The sequence below is a fragment of the Entelurus aequoreus genome, linkage group LG10, assembly GCF_033978785.1.
Source record: "Entelurus aequoreus isolate RoL-2023_Sb linkage group LG10, RoL_Eaeq_v1.1, whole genome shotgun sequence".
Classification (NCBI taxonomy): Eukaryota; Metazoa; Chordata; class Actinopteri; order Syngnathiformes; family Syngnathidae; genus Entelurus; species Entelurus aequoreus.
The window spans coordinates 15,932,942-15,948,509 of NC_084740.1; the positions used below are offsets into that span (position 1 = coordinate 15,932,942).

A 15,568-nucleotide genomic window follows, 5' to 3' on the forward strand; every position below is an offset into this window, starting at 1 on the left:
ATGTATATGTATGTGTATATGTATATGCATGTATATATGTATATGTATGCATATATGTATATGTATGCATATATGTACACTACCGTTCAAAAGTTTAGGGTCACATTGAAATGTTCTTATTTTTGAAGGAAAAGCACTGTACTTTTCAATTAAGATAACTTTAAACTAGTCTTAACTTTAAAGAAATACACTCTATACATTGCTAATGTGGTAAATGACTATTCTAGCTGCAAATGTCTGGTTTTTGGTGCAAAATCTACATAGGTGTATAGAGGCCCATTTCCAGCAACTATCACTCCAGTGTTCTAATGGTACAATGTGTTTGCTCATTGGCTCAGAAGGCTAATTGATGATTAGAAAACCCTTGTGCAATCATGTTCACACATCTGAAAACAGTTTAGCTCGTTACAGAAGCTACAAAACTGACCTTCCTTTGAGCAGATTTGAGTTTCTGGATTGACCCCACAAATGGTGGGGTCAATTAAACGCTCAAAATGGCCAGAAAAAGAGAACTTTCATCTGAAACTCAACAGTCTATTCTTGTTCTTAGAAATGAAGGCTATTCCACAAAATTGTTTGGGTGACCCCAAACTTTTGAACGGTAGTGTAAATGTATGCATGTATGTATATGTATGTATGTATATATATATGTATGTATACGTATGTATATAGATATGTATGTATATATATATGTATGTATATATATATATGTATGTATATATATATGTATTATATGTATGTATATATATATATATTATATGTATGTATATATATATATATATATATATGTACTGTATGTATATATATATATATATATATATATCTATGTACTGTATGTATATATATATTTATATATATATATATATATTTATATATACATAAATGTATGTATGTATGTATCTATATATTTGTGTATATATATATATACATGTATACACAGTATGATTAAATATATATAATAAATGATAAATGGGTTATACTTGTATAGCGCTTTTCTACCTTCAAGGTACTCAAAGCGCTTTGACAGTATTTCCACATTCACCCATTCACACACATTCACACACTGATGGCGGGAGCTGCCATGCAAGGCGCTAACCAGCAGACATCAGGAGCAAGGGTGAAGCGTCTTACCCAAGGACATGACTAGGATGGTAGAAGGTGGGGATTGAACCCCAGTAACCAGCAACCCTCCGATTGCTGGCACGGCCACTCTACCAACTTCGCCGCTTCGCCACTAGTTTTTAAATGAAGGATATGGCACGCAGAAAAATCGTTTATTTCACACAATTTAATAGACACATATATACATTTTTGTCAGAGAAAACAAATATTGTTTTGGCTTCTTAAACGCCATATTTTTATCCCGAGTGTTCTTCTGTATATTCTTCCGTTTTAATTTGTAATTGTTTTAGGGTATTTTATTAATGTTGTAGACATTTCCGTCCGTGTCGTATTTCTCGAAGTATAGATCGATCACTCTGCTTGTAGATACAATGTGCACAGTTAAATATCTTAGTTGCTCAGACAACAATGTGTTTATACAAGTTCACATTGGGGTATGTTGTTTCTTTACATTGCTAGCATTAGCCAGTCTGTGAGTTTAACAAAGTGCGGCCATTGGTACTATTAATCATCAGGAGTTTTACCACGGTTTTTCATTAATACCATTTGTCCTTAAATCCTGATTGATTTGCAGTCTCTGGTTACTTCCATACTTTTTTTGTTCTGTTTTAAAGATTCTACCACCAGGGGAAAAAGGAGGTGTCTATTTGTGGTGTTATTTCTTCTATTTTTTGGCCAAAGTATCTTATTAGAGCGGGGGTTACTGTGTCATAGTTTATTTTGTTCTGAATTATAATTTATGAGTATTTCAGATACTGTATCACCACCAGTTATATTATGTGAGATTCAACGATTATGCCTCTGAGCCATATTTCCATGCATTCAGATGTGCCTATAAGTATCACTAAATGGTTTGATCTTTACATCATTACGGCTCAAACAGGACACAAAAGTGAAGAGGATATACATATTACAGTTGTACTGTCAACATAGCGGAGATCTGTGAAGCAGAGGACATTTGACCTGAAAATGGCTTAAATCTGCCACTCGAGAACTTTGATGTTGCATCAGGATTATCGAGTTTACCAATATGTGCGTCTCAGGATCGCATCATGTTTGCACCTTCTATCAGCTCATCATGCGGGATTACTAACAATTACTTTTTCTGTTCTGTCCCACAGGTTTCCCAGGAAAGCAAACAGGTAAGATTGAAGCATTGTGTCATCAAATGCTGATTATATGCAAAACTACAAATGAAGGAAATGAGGCTGGTTTTACTCTGACTGCTGCTGCAGCAACACAGAAGTCTTCTGAATTTAGACTAAACATACCCCCCTCTCTCCCATCACCCACCCATCTAACTCACATACAGCGAAGGACAAAGGGGTCCCTCTTCTAAGAGCGGCCCATCACTGCCTTTCACTGTGAACAGAACAGTGGCCTTTCACATTTGGGGCCGGTATAGGCAGCAGCAGTAGCAGTAGCAGCCATACATGGCCTGCTGAGGTCCAAGCCAGAGTCTGGCCTTGTGGCACCTTTTTTTTGGAGGAAATGTCCTTTCTCTGGCCTTGCTCAGCAGAGCGACTCCACATCCTCTCTGGCTGTCACGTTAGACACCATGACACGCTTTCCATGAGTCATACACCAAGAGGTTAATGCGCTATTATTCTCTGTGCGGCAGTGGATAATGCTGGATGAGTGTGTTGGAAGAATTAGACTAGCTCGCTGCATGTGCATTGCAGACATGGTTGTTGTGCGAAGAGATGAACACATTATGTTTGTGTCCCTCCAGTAACATAGTGACATTTCTCAAGTTGAACTATCCAAACTTGAAACAATACATGTCGGTAGAGATGTCTGATAATGGCTTTTTTGCTGATATCCGATATTCCGATATTGTGCAACTCTTAATTACCGATTCCGATATCAATCGATACCGATATATATACAGTTGTGGAATTAACACATTATTATGCCTAATTTTGTTGTGATGCCCCGCTGGATGCATTAAACAAAGTAACAAGGTTATTGGACCTGGTTCTAAGAACCCTTTAAACCAGACCTGGGCATTCTGCGGCCCGGGGGCCGCATCCGGCCCTTTGTACGTCTCTGTCCGGCCCGCGTGAGGCCAATTATAAATTACAAAATACATTTAAAAAAGTATCTATTTCGAGTGTGCAATACAACAGTGCTGCTTTTGTTTTGAAAAGCGTTATTTGTATTACTTCCGTGTGGACGTATGCTCGTGCGCGCAGCGGCAATCACAAATACAAAATAAATTTTAAAAAACATCGTGCAATACAACTGTGCTGCTTTTATTTTGAAAAAGTGTTATATGTGCGTATGTCCTGTGAGGGAAGGCGCACAGCGACAAGTGATGCCCGGTTATCCCCGAGACGCTAAAAATGACGAATGGCGTGTTTTAAAAAAGACATGGACTGCCAAGTAAAGGTAAAGCCGTGTGCTTATTTGTGGTACACATGTTGCTGTGTTTAAAGAATATAGTGTAACGACCTGCTGAAGTAGATGTTGTCTTCTTGAGTTGTGTAAATGAGAAGTGAGACGTGCGTGTGGAAGGAACGAGATATGTTGAGCTGTGTTAGTATAGCTTGCTCAATAAAAGTTTAAAAATTGCGTCAGACTTGCTGTGCACCTCTGGACGCTACAATTGGTGTCAGAAGTAAAACTTTGCGCATACTGCACTGCTTGTGTGCTACGTCATCGGGAGGTACGTGTCACGTGAGGAGCTCGCCGCAACGAGAGAGAGAGACAGAGAGAGAGAGAGAGAGACAGCGTTTACAGGTGCAGCCACGCTGCTTGCCACGGGGGGAATTCCGCCCTCAATGAAGATTCCCAGGTTTGATGGCAAGGCGAACTGGGAGGCATTTCATCCCACTTGTGACATCAATTGTAGCGTCCAGAAGAAGTGCACACCAAGTCTGACGCTCTTTTTAAACTTTTATTGAGCATGCTATACTAACACAGCTCAACTTATCTCGTTCTTTCCAAAAGGAAAACCAATCCTCACTCCTCATTTCCGCAACAGCAACGCTTCCTCCTCCTTCGCCAATCACCTTACAGACGTGCTGTGTTCACAACAAAGAGGATGCAGGATGAAGTGACAGAAATTGACATTTTAGTATTGTAATATACATCAGGAAGTGTTGTGTAAGAAAGTGTTAAAAATAAAACCATCAAAAGCCATCTGCTTTTGTATAAAGATAAGTTAGGTTAAATGAAAATATTATTATTATTATTATTATCTATCTTACGGTATATCAAAAATAATTTGTGCAAAATTTAATTGAAATATTGTCGGTGTGGCCCTCCAGCAGTGCTCGGGTTGCTCATGCGGCCCCCGGTAAAAATTAATTGCCCACCCCTGCTTTAAACAATCTAATTTCATTGACAACCAGGTCTGGTGAAGATAAGGTCCTTTTGAAAAATAATAATACAATAAAATAAGATAAATAAATTAAAAACATTTTCTTGAATAAAAAAGAAAGTAAAACAATATAAAAACAGTTACATAGAAACTAGTAATTAATGAAAATGAGTAAAATTAACTGTTAAAGGTTAATACTATTAGTGGACCAGCAGCACGCACAATTGTGTGTGCTTACGGACTGTATCCCTTCCAGACTGTATTGATATATATTGATATATAATGTAGGAACCAGAATATTAATAACAGAAATAAACAACCCTTTTGTGTAAATGAGTGTGAATGAGTGTAAATGGGGGAGGGAGGTTTTTTGGGTTGGTGCACTGAATTTGTTGAAAGGACTAGTTGGTACAATCCCTGGGGACTCTGCATGGCAGGGGCGTCCTCCTCCCTGAGCCAGGCTTGCACCTGACCGCATACCTAAGTGTATCTTGTGTTTTTTATGTTGATTTAATAAAAAATAAAAATAATTATTTTTGAAACCGATACCAATAATTTCCGATATTACATTTTAAAGCATTTATCGGCCGATATTATCGGACATCTCTACATGTCTGGCTCAATCTTTATAGTGTGTGTTTGATAGAGCAAATTGAGCTCATGTAGTTTTTATTTGTTAGTAATATTTTTGAAATTTTTAACAAAATGTGTAATATTTTGACATTTTTAACACAATGGTTCCTGCTTGTACTCAGGCGTAGCAATATGGTCTGAAAATAAAATCTCATATTTTTTTCATTGTACAAAAAAGGTTATACAGTTTTTTCCGACTTACTTTCTTACTTTACAGAGATAATGCTAAACAAGTTTTGCTTTTATCTAATCAAAAACTAGTAGTTTAAAAAAAAAAAGTGACAACAATTATACAACTTACAGGCATGAACATACACTAACTATCTTATTTCAGCAAAATATTTACATATGTTTTTATGAATTTGTTCTTAGAAAAAAAATAAAAAAACAAAATAAAAATCTCTGGAAAGCAAAACTTCTGTCTCGTATAACATACCTTTGTATACAGACAAGGAGCATTTCACATTGTACGAATACGAAATTAACTCCAACATTGAAATTAATAAAGTGCAAACCTAAAGGGGACCTGTGATGATTAAAATCAACATTTAACACAGAGGGTGGGGGGTTCTGGGAAAAGTTTAATTCTTTCAGAATCACAATTCTTAATTAATATGATTCTGAATTAATAAAAATACTATTTTTAATAAGACATTTTTTGGTCCATTTCCACGCTTACTCGCCGCACACGTCGTACATCAGCAGCCAAATGAGCTTTTGTAACCTGTGACCTGTTTTGAAAAGATTGTATTACAATTGATAAAGCAAAAATTTTTAGCGAGAATCAGTTTAAAGCAAGAATCGCGTTGAATCGAGTCTGTACCGAATCGTCACCCCAATAATTGTTATTTAAATTGGTCGTTAGCTGTTCTAAGTAGCGCTGCACGATTCATCGTTAAATGATCGTGATCTCATTTTCAAACATGGATGATTCTGTACTGGTTGCATTATAAACTAATGCACCCAAATGCAGCATTGCCTCTGCCTCCTTCCTCAACCAAACACGTGAGCATGCTCCTGTTGCGGCTGCCAGCTGTAGTCTTTGCCATTAAGTTGATGGTGCCAGTCTTGTCTAAGTTGTAACTTTGAATACCAAATTTAGAGGTGTTGCAATCGCCACTAATAATTACAAATGCTAATCAATAGTACATATGTGAAATATCCAATGTAAAGTAACATCGAGCTTGTGCATATTTGAAAAGTGGAGCCTTACTTTTTAGAACATAGTTATTAGTTTGTCTTGAGGGCTTTTTCAGGCATTCGTGCTTTGTTGGCATAGGAAATTGCAGCATTACCAAGAGTCAGTCCGACTCAGTCCGCTAAGAATTTGCCTGTTTGCCCGGCAATTAATTGAGCCAGGGTCAAGTCTTCCAACCGGACGAAACGTCATATCAGTGTTTCCCACACATTCATTTTTTTGTGGCGGCCCGCCACGAAAGAATTACGTCCGCCACAAATTAAAAAAAAAAAAAAAAGTATATATATTTTTTGTCCTGTCCAGCTTCTCAGGCAAATCATATAGTTGATGTAGATGCCCATATAGGCTGTTCAGATTTACTTTACAAAAGAGAAGTGTAGGATACTTCTCTTGTTGCCTTATTTGTATTTGACCACTACTGTTTTCTGTTTATTTGTTACTGACTGTGGCAGGACACCTCTGCCTCTGTTTCACTTTATGTTTCTGGTAAATAATATGGTTGTAGTAGTAGGCTAAAGTTAAATTATTTAGTATGCACTAATTAAAGGAGCAGAGCTTTAAGAGACATTTTAGCTTTTATATTTTATAAGATATATTTTTTGTAAGAACCACAATTAATAAATATATTTCAGTGAATAACTTATTGTTCAAATCTGTATATAAATATGTACATAAAGTGTTGTAATTATGTTGTAAAATGGATGGATGGATGGATGGATGGATGGACGTTTAAAACAAAACTGTTATTATTAATTAGTAAGTATACATTTTTGAGCCTTTTTAGAGAAAATCATATCATTGTAGTACATTATGCAAATTACTCGATGATGTCATGGCGACCACGCCCATAGCCACGCCCCCACCGCCACAGGTGTCTTGGCAGTTTATGGGAAACACTGCATATACAACAAAAATATTGAAATATTGTAAAATTTGCTACTCGGTGGTACCTATAAAAGTACTGAATTCATGTACGCCCATAGTAAACATGCGTTACATGTTTACTATGGGCGTAACGATTAATCAATATATCGATTTATATTCCTTGGATTCAACTTTTATCAATCTGTGCCTGGCAAGTTCGCCTTCCGGAAGATATGTATCGATCCAAGATCGTTTTATCAGCACTAGCTTTCTTTGTTTAAATCAAATTAAAAACAATGTAAACATGGGGCTATTATGTATGAATTTTTGCTGGAGGTGGGAAAAAATATAAATTCTATGACGCATCACGATTGGAATGTGAATGCTTCTGAATCGATTGACATATGTTAAATATTTACTGTTTATACATGGTAAAGTCCCACAGATGTTTTTTAAAATGCAGACCTAGTGCAGCCACAAACGGACGAAGGAGGAGAGGACAAACTATGATAGCCGCTGCGATAAGCTTTGTTGAATGTGAAGTAGTGAAACAAGAAAGTGCTAAATATGTTGTACACTTCAACAGAAGTCGAACTGGAACCTTGTTACAGCGGAGAGTAACCAGCTAAGAAGAGGAAATTACCAAGTAGATTAATAACAATTACAATATAATAATTAAATATGCATAAATATAACATTTGTTACCGAATCGTAGCCCCATAATCGTAATTGTAATTGAATCCTGAGATGCCCAGAGTCCCACCTATAGTTTTTGCACTGCTTGTTTTAAAAAAATTGTTTTATCAATGACAGAAGTAGCAGAATAATAGGTTGCAGCCGTGCATAACATTAAGATAGGTTTCATGAGATCCCCGTAGTAGTAGTCATAGTAGACCTCAACAGGTGCAGCTACCAGTTCCTCTTTAGTATCCCAAATTAAAATGTATGTACATCTTCAACGCACAATTGGCTTGGCACACAAACGCTGAGATGTAAATACATATAAATAACGAAACATTACTCCTCTGTTTTATCGTCAATGTTTATCTTATGTTGGAAAAGTGTGTGTGTTTAAGGGTGGGTTGATCACTGTCAAGATAAATATGAAGTAGACTTATCCTCCCTGTCCCCCACTGACATCTGCACCCATGATCCGAACAACACACGCTCCGAACCGGGTCAGGTCAATTGGACATTTCAGATGTTTTTTCATAAACCGTCCCATCCCTACAATGTTGCGATCTTGTCGCTATATTTAGTGAGTAATCAGAGCCTTCTCGATTGCAGTTATCAATGAGCGACAAATCAAGTGGAGACTTTTGGAGACTTTGAAATTAAAGCACGTATCACTTTTCTCAGCAAGCGTTTTCATGCTTTTCACATGTTTTTATACTCACTTTTTCAAATGCGCCATGGCCAAGTATGAAAATTTATGCTGACATTATGCATTGCGTTGGTTAAAATGTGGAAGTCTGAAGCTTTGAGGCCTATTTTTCTTAAAAAACGTTGGTTTCCCAGAAATCTAGAGTTTGTGAGTGGCATTGGAGCACTAGACAACGGCATCTCATTTCAGCGTTTCCCACACATTCATTTATTTGTGGCGGCCCGCCACGAAAGAATTACGTCCGTCCACTAATAAAAAAATAAATAAATAAAATAAAACAATTTTTTTTTTTTTTTTTTTTGTCCTCTCCAGCTTCTCAGGCAAATCATATAGTTGATGTAGATGCCCATATCGGCTGTTCAGGTTTACTTTACAAAAGAGAAGTGTAGGATACTTCTCTTGTTGCCTTATTTGTATTTGACTTTATTAAATGTATTTATATTAGAAACACAACATGTGTATATAACAAAGGGTGCAAAGTCTGCAGGCAGTAGGAAACACATGGTTAAGTGTAGGGAGTAAAACTGATGGCAGTCTAAAGTTCAAGATTTTTGGAGCTCTTTGTTCAGTGGATCAGATGTTTGATGAAGCTCTGTGTCTATCTACCACCACTACTGTTTTCTGTTTATTTGTTACTGACTGTGGCAGGACACCTCTGCCTCTGTTTCACTTTATGTTGCTGGTAAATAATATGGTTGTAGTAGTAGGCTAAAGTTAAATGATTTAGTATGCACTAATTAAAGGGGCAGAGCTTTGAGACATTTTAGCTTTCATATTTTATAAGATATATTTTTTGTAAGAACCACAATTAATAAATATATTTCAGTGAATAACTTATTGTTCAAATCTGTATATAAATATGTACATAAAGTATTGTAATTATATTGTAAAATTGATGGATGGATGGATGGATGGACGTTTAAAACAAAACTGTTATTATTAATTAGTAAGTATACATTTTTTTGAGCCTTTTTAGAGAAAATCAAATCATTGTAGTAAATTATGCAAATTACTTGATGATGTCATGTGACCACGCCCACAGCCACGCCCATAGTCACGCCCCCACCGCCACAGGTATCTTGGCAGTTTATGGGAAACACTGCATTTGCATAATCAACCATGACGCACAACTCAGTGGTTGTGTGTGAGAGGTAAAATAAAGCGTTTTCGTTTGTGTTGTAAGAAATGGTGTCAAATGTTCTCAAGTTTTAACAGTATTTGACAAAAGGACATTAAGTTATTGACTTGAGGTTGCTTTCATTTTGTGCAGGGTTGGAAAACATTAACGTAGGAGCGATTAGTCGTACTGTAATTGAGGGTTTTATGAAGACGGCCGTGACATTGTGGAAGGTTTATTAAAAAGGAAGGGTAACAGTAGTAACTCAGAAAGCAATTCATTTTCATCCAGCTTTCAAGTGCTCTAAGGCAGTGGTCCCCAACCACCGGTTCGGGAACCGGTACCGGTCAATGAAGCATTTGCTACCGGGCCGGAGAGAAACATTAAATAATTTATAAAAGACTGCATTTTCTCCGACTTAACTTTGGCCTGTCCAACTAGACAAGGGGTGTTTTCATTGAGGGCCACACCACAGTCATGGCTGCCACTAGAGGGCCGCTTGTAACAGTAAATCATTAATGAATTTGCCTATGAATTTAAATGTTTAAAAAAAGAATTACGTAAAGAGTAAAAAAAATCTGTGGATTTGAACACTTTTTTTTACAGAAAAAAACTGGCAGCTTAGTTGCCAGTCTTTTACTGTTAAATATATGGTGCTATTTTATTATTGTTATTTTTACAACATATTATTGTAAATAGAAATACTGTACCACTGTTTAATTTTATTTTGGCAACTCGGCTGCCAGTTTTTTTACCAAAAATAAAATGTGGTACCATAAAATCATCAACCGTGGATGAAAAAAAAACAAAAAAAACTGACAGCTCAGTCGACAGAATTTTACTGTAAAAAAACAAATATTGGTAGGTTTTTTTTCAACTTACAGTACTATGCTCTAAACAACTCCCTAAATTTTACAGTAAAATCAATTGGTCATTTTTATAGTGTACAATTTGATTGATAATTGGCTTCAAAACCATAAATTAAGCAGATATTTAAGTATTTATTGGAATTTTGACCAACAAAGTTAGATAGTATAATATTTGTTGCAACATTGGACACTATTTTTTTGCCCTGTCAAACTAGAAAAAAAACTAATTAACCTTTAGTAAGAAAATAAGAAAGTAAAGAAAGAAAATATAAGGTATTTTATTGACATATTATTTCCAAGCTTTTGCGGGCCATGTAAAAGGACGTGGAGGGGCAGATCTGGCCCGTGGGCCTTGAGTTTGACACCTGTGCACTAGACACACCAATGATGTACAATAAAACTCCTCATAGGAAGTTGCCATTTGTTATAACTTTGTGACATGATACAATGCACATTAATGGACATATAAAATATAAATGTGACAGATAGTAGCCAAAGGCTGATTTCCATCAGCATTTCATTGCAAAGAAACAAGCCCAGGGCTCCCACTAATTCAGCGTTCTAGTGAGTTGTATTTTTCACAAGTGGGAAGCCGGTCCCTGAAAATAATGCCTACATTGTGCAAAAAAGGTTGGGGACCACTGCTCTAAGGCCAACAGCCCACTTCTAACCTTCACAATGAAAGCGCTGCAAGCTACATGCTGCCTGACCACAAGGGACAAAACAAGGGTCTCCAAAAAATAGCTCACATTACCTTCATTGTGTTTACCAGCGGGATAAGCGTCTGCTTTAACGGAGCGGGTTTTGAGTTTCAGGCATGCCCGCGCAGAGGTTAAGCCATGCCCGTACTGCTGCTGACCGCTGTCAGTGGCGTCCTTGTGTTTTGAATTAACACCTGTATGGGCTTTCAAAATGTTTATATTCAGCATATTAACTTGTAGGGCTGTCTTCAAATAGTCAAAGATTAAACGATTTGATTCGGAGGAGTCTGATTTGACTATCAATCTTGCAGTCAAATCATCAGATAATAAACCCATGGTTGGAGGGAGGCAGAGTTAAGTACCTGCTGATGCCTCCCGTGTACAGCAGGTTTGTTAAAATGATGAATCTATTGCGTTCATTATTAGTGAAAGACTAGTGTGCAGACAAATAGTTTTTAGGGAGTAAGAAATCATTCTGATCTGCTTTTTTGGCTTTTACTAGAGAGTGTTCGCTGCTTCCGATAAGCGCTTTAAGTTGGTGCTTTCAGTTGGTGCTTTCAGTTGCTGCTTTCAGTCGCTGCTTTCAGTCGCTGCTTTCAGTCGCTGCTTCCTGTTGTGACGTCCTGTGTCTAAAACAGCTGGTCGTGTGTTTTAGCCTCCCACATTTCTTTCGCTAAAAGCTATTTATCTGCACACAAGAATCTTTTAGTAATAGTGTTTGTAAGATGTTTCTACATGCGGGACCGGGCTCGCCGGGACGCGCCGAAGTCAGACAGGAAGCTCCCCGTTCCACCGCGCACCGCTGGCAGGCCGAATCCCGGCGTACTGTTGGCACCGTTAAAACTCACCAGAAATTGAACACTCCGCCTCGCTTGCAGGTGTAGCTCCCTACTGGTAAGGGTAATGATCCTTCAGCAGGTTTACATACAGAAACTTTGTTACAACTAGTACGTTCTCTATCCATCCATTCATTTTCTACCGCTTGTCCCTTTTTCGGGGTCGCGAGGGGGTGCTGGAGCTTGTCTCAGCTGCATTCGGGCGGTAGGCGGGGTAGACCCTGACAAGTCGCCACTTCATCACAGGGCCAACACAGATAGACAGATAACATTCACACTCACATTCACACACTAGGGACCATTTAGTGTTGCCAATCAACCTATCCCCCTAATCAGTCAAATTTAATGTCTTGTCGGCACAGCACCAGAGCAGAGGACCCCACTTGTGGGGCGGCATAGCTCGGTTGGTAGAGTGGCCGTGCCAGGTTCGATTCCCACTTCCGCCATCCTAGTCTCTGCTGTTGTGTCCTTGGGCAAGACACTTTACCCACCTGCTCCCAGTGCCACCCACACTGGTTTAAATGTAACTTAGATATTGGGTTTCACTATGTAAAGCGCTTTTAGTCACTAGAGAAAAGCGCTATATAAATATAATTCACTTCACTTCACTTAACAATCCAATTTCTACCGTGTTCAACCTTATTTAACTGATCCATTGTGAGCAGGCAGAATACACTACGGTCATCATGATCTGTTTATATCTCACTTAAAAAAACAACGCCACAGATTTGACTGATAGAAAAATCCAATGAATCCTAGCCAACAGCCCTTCTAACTTTTGTTCCCTTCATTGCAAAACTTGCAGTGCAAATGAACAAGTACGGACCTCAACAAAATTGACAGATTATAAGCCAGTGTTTGCCCAACATCTGTAGTAGTTCCAAAGCTGAATTACTCGTTGCATAGAGTTATAATTCCATAGTTCCAGGTCTAACGACAAGCCAAACAAACATGTTTGTAATGTGAATGTGGGTAAAAATCTAACCTAAAACTAAAGGAAAAAAACAGCGGTTAATCCTTTTATGGTGACCCAAAATAAATTGTCACCCCCACTAGGGCTGGGCGATATGGCCTTTTTTTAATATCTCAATATTTTTAGTCCATGTCGCGATACACGATATATATCTCGATATTTTGCCTTAGCCTTGAATGAACACTTGATACATATAATCACAGCAGTATGATGATTCTATGTGTCTACATTAAAACATTCTTGTTCATACTGCATTAATATATGCTCATTTTAAACTTTCATGCAGAGAGGGAAATCACAACTAAGTCAATTTAGCAAAACTGTATTTATTAAACAGTTATTAAGCAGTGGCACAAACATTCATGTCATTTCCAAAACAGAAAGTGCAAGATTGTCAGACATTTTAAAACAAGCTATAAGTGCACTTTTGTGCATGATGACACACAAGATATTTCAATACGTGTCACATAAAAATGAGCTGCATATCAAATAGTATATGTCCTACGGTGTTGATGTGGAAATAGTTGCTTCAGCATTTAGTTGGTGTGGCACCGAACCGAGATGTTGACATGTAAAGACATCTTCCCGCTTGAAGCCAAACCACCGTCAGACGATGGACCCCGTGCTGTTTTTCTTGGGAATTAATTATTCTTCCATTTGTTACAAGATTCACACCTTCTTTCTCTCGTATTACCACTCAAATCGCACCGTTAGCTGTTAGCATCACAGCTAACGTTACCATGTTGCTACCTGTCTGCTCTGCGGGAGCGTGTGACGTTGCTCACGTGACAGTATGTGACGTATGTAAGAAGGTGCGCTTGTTTTAAGTCTCTGTGAGAAGGAGAGACAAGAAAGAGTGAGAAACACATGCAGTTTAATGCCCCGCAGCTAAAAGCAACTGCGTGAGAACGTATACTCGAATATCACGATATAGTCATTTTCTATATCGCACAGAGATATATATATTCGATATATCGCCAAGCCCTAACCCCCACAAAGAAATGAATGCTTGGGAAACCGTGTCATTCCGATGTATCTGTTTCACTTTTGTGCACATAATAAGCTGCTCAAGATTTGTCAACGTTAAACCATAACGAGCCATCTTTTTTTTTTTTACCTTTTTAGAACCAGCAGCATTCTCAGCAGAGACCACCCCCCGGACAAGAAACCTAAAAGTGACAAAACCTCACTTCCCTCCAATGAGTTTGACCCGACAGGTAATGTCACAAACCTATTTTGCTCATCTCATCACTTCGTCAGTCTGTCCTACCACGTGTCGCACCTATTTCTTTCTCTATCTCATTACACTAAACACATGGTCTGAAAAAGGATGCCTGTTGATGACAGTTACCACAAGGCAGCTGGGATGCTGAAAGCGTGTCTCTATTCTTTCTGTGGCCTGATCTTATTCTAAATGTGTTTTAAACGACTTTCTTTCTGAAATCAGTCAACTGACACACTGTGTTTCTTGTTCACGGTCCACATTTAATGTCCCAGAGAGCTCACTGGTCCTTTATCTTTGTAGCTGCTTGCGTCTTTAACGTTCGCAGAGCCCTTGCAGTTTCACGTACATTGGTGCAAATGAGGTCTGTGAAGTGTTTGGATGGTTTAAACTCACAGCTTAAAAATCAAGACAGACAAAGCCTCCTACGCTTGATGAACTGCACTTTAAGTTTATGACAGAGTGAGGTTTTTGAGGGGGTTAGAAATAGTTCAAAAACCAGTTTGATTTGGTGACACTCCCTGTGGTATTTGTCATCCATCAGTGCAGTATGACTGAAGCTTCTGTAATCAAAACATCTAAAAAAAAAACCTCTACACCACATGGTGGATTATCCCAGTATGTTGCAACATCACTTAAGCAAAAACTAGTTTTTACAGTTTCCACACTGATTCAAAAAATCTGTTCACTAACCTTATATAAAAATTGTGATATATGAAAGTACAGTTTTGTCTCCCCCCACTCATTATTATTAATCTTAGCTATGAATGTCTATTTAAATACATTTGGTCTAACTGCAGGCGCACTAGCTTATGTTTTAAAAAGCCTTTATTGTATTACTGTATTATTATTTGAATTAAGTCTCAGAGTGGACCAATAGTGTATTGACAGTCTATTGGCAAGTATCAAGTCTGGCCTTGATGTTAGAATTTATATAGTTTAAAAGTGTTTTTTGTATGCCCTGCTGAGAACATGACATGTTATGTGTCTGTAGCTTTAATGCTAATGAGCTGTCCACATATGTTTCCTTCAGAGTGTGTGGCTCCAAGATCCCTTATTGTACCCTCGATCTCCTTTTTACAAATAAACTTCTGACTGATACTTTATTTGTGATCACTCGACTGACAGAGGTGGTTGCCAGCTTCGCTAATTAAATCACCTTTATTGTGGCAAATAAACAATATGTGTTCATATCTTAAGTATCATTATCAAGTATAATACTGCAGGACGAGACTAAACATGTTCCACACAGTAAGAGCAAGCCAGGAGCAAACATGCTAACTGCTAAGCTAGCTTGAAACAAGAAATTTGGATTTGGATTTGT

General features: G+C 37.8%; 1 protein-coding gene across 6 annotated transcripts in view; it reads left to right on the plus strand.

The window, feature by feature from the left end:
* arhgef12a (Rho guanine nucleotide exchange factor (GEF) 12a) overlaps positions 1-15,568 on the plus strand; it is a 103,884-nt gene that overhangs the window by 46,223 nt on the left and 42,093 nt on the right. For all 6 annotated transcript variants that reach the window (XM_062060208.1, XM_062060211.1, XM_062060212.1 and 3 more), the window contains exons 2-3: positions 2,244-2,264; positions 14,148-14,239. In XM_062060208.1, the coding sequence (XP_061916192.1) occupies positions 2,244-2,264; positions 14,148-14,239 (113 nt within the window). The remainder of the gene's footprint in view (positions 1-2,243; positions 2,265-14,147; positions 14,240-15,568) is intronic.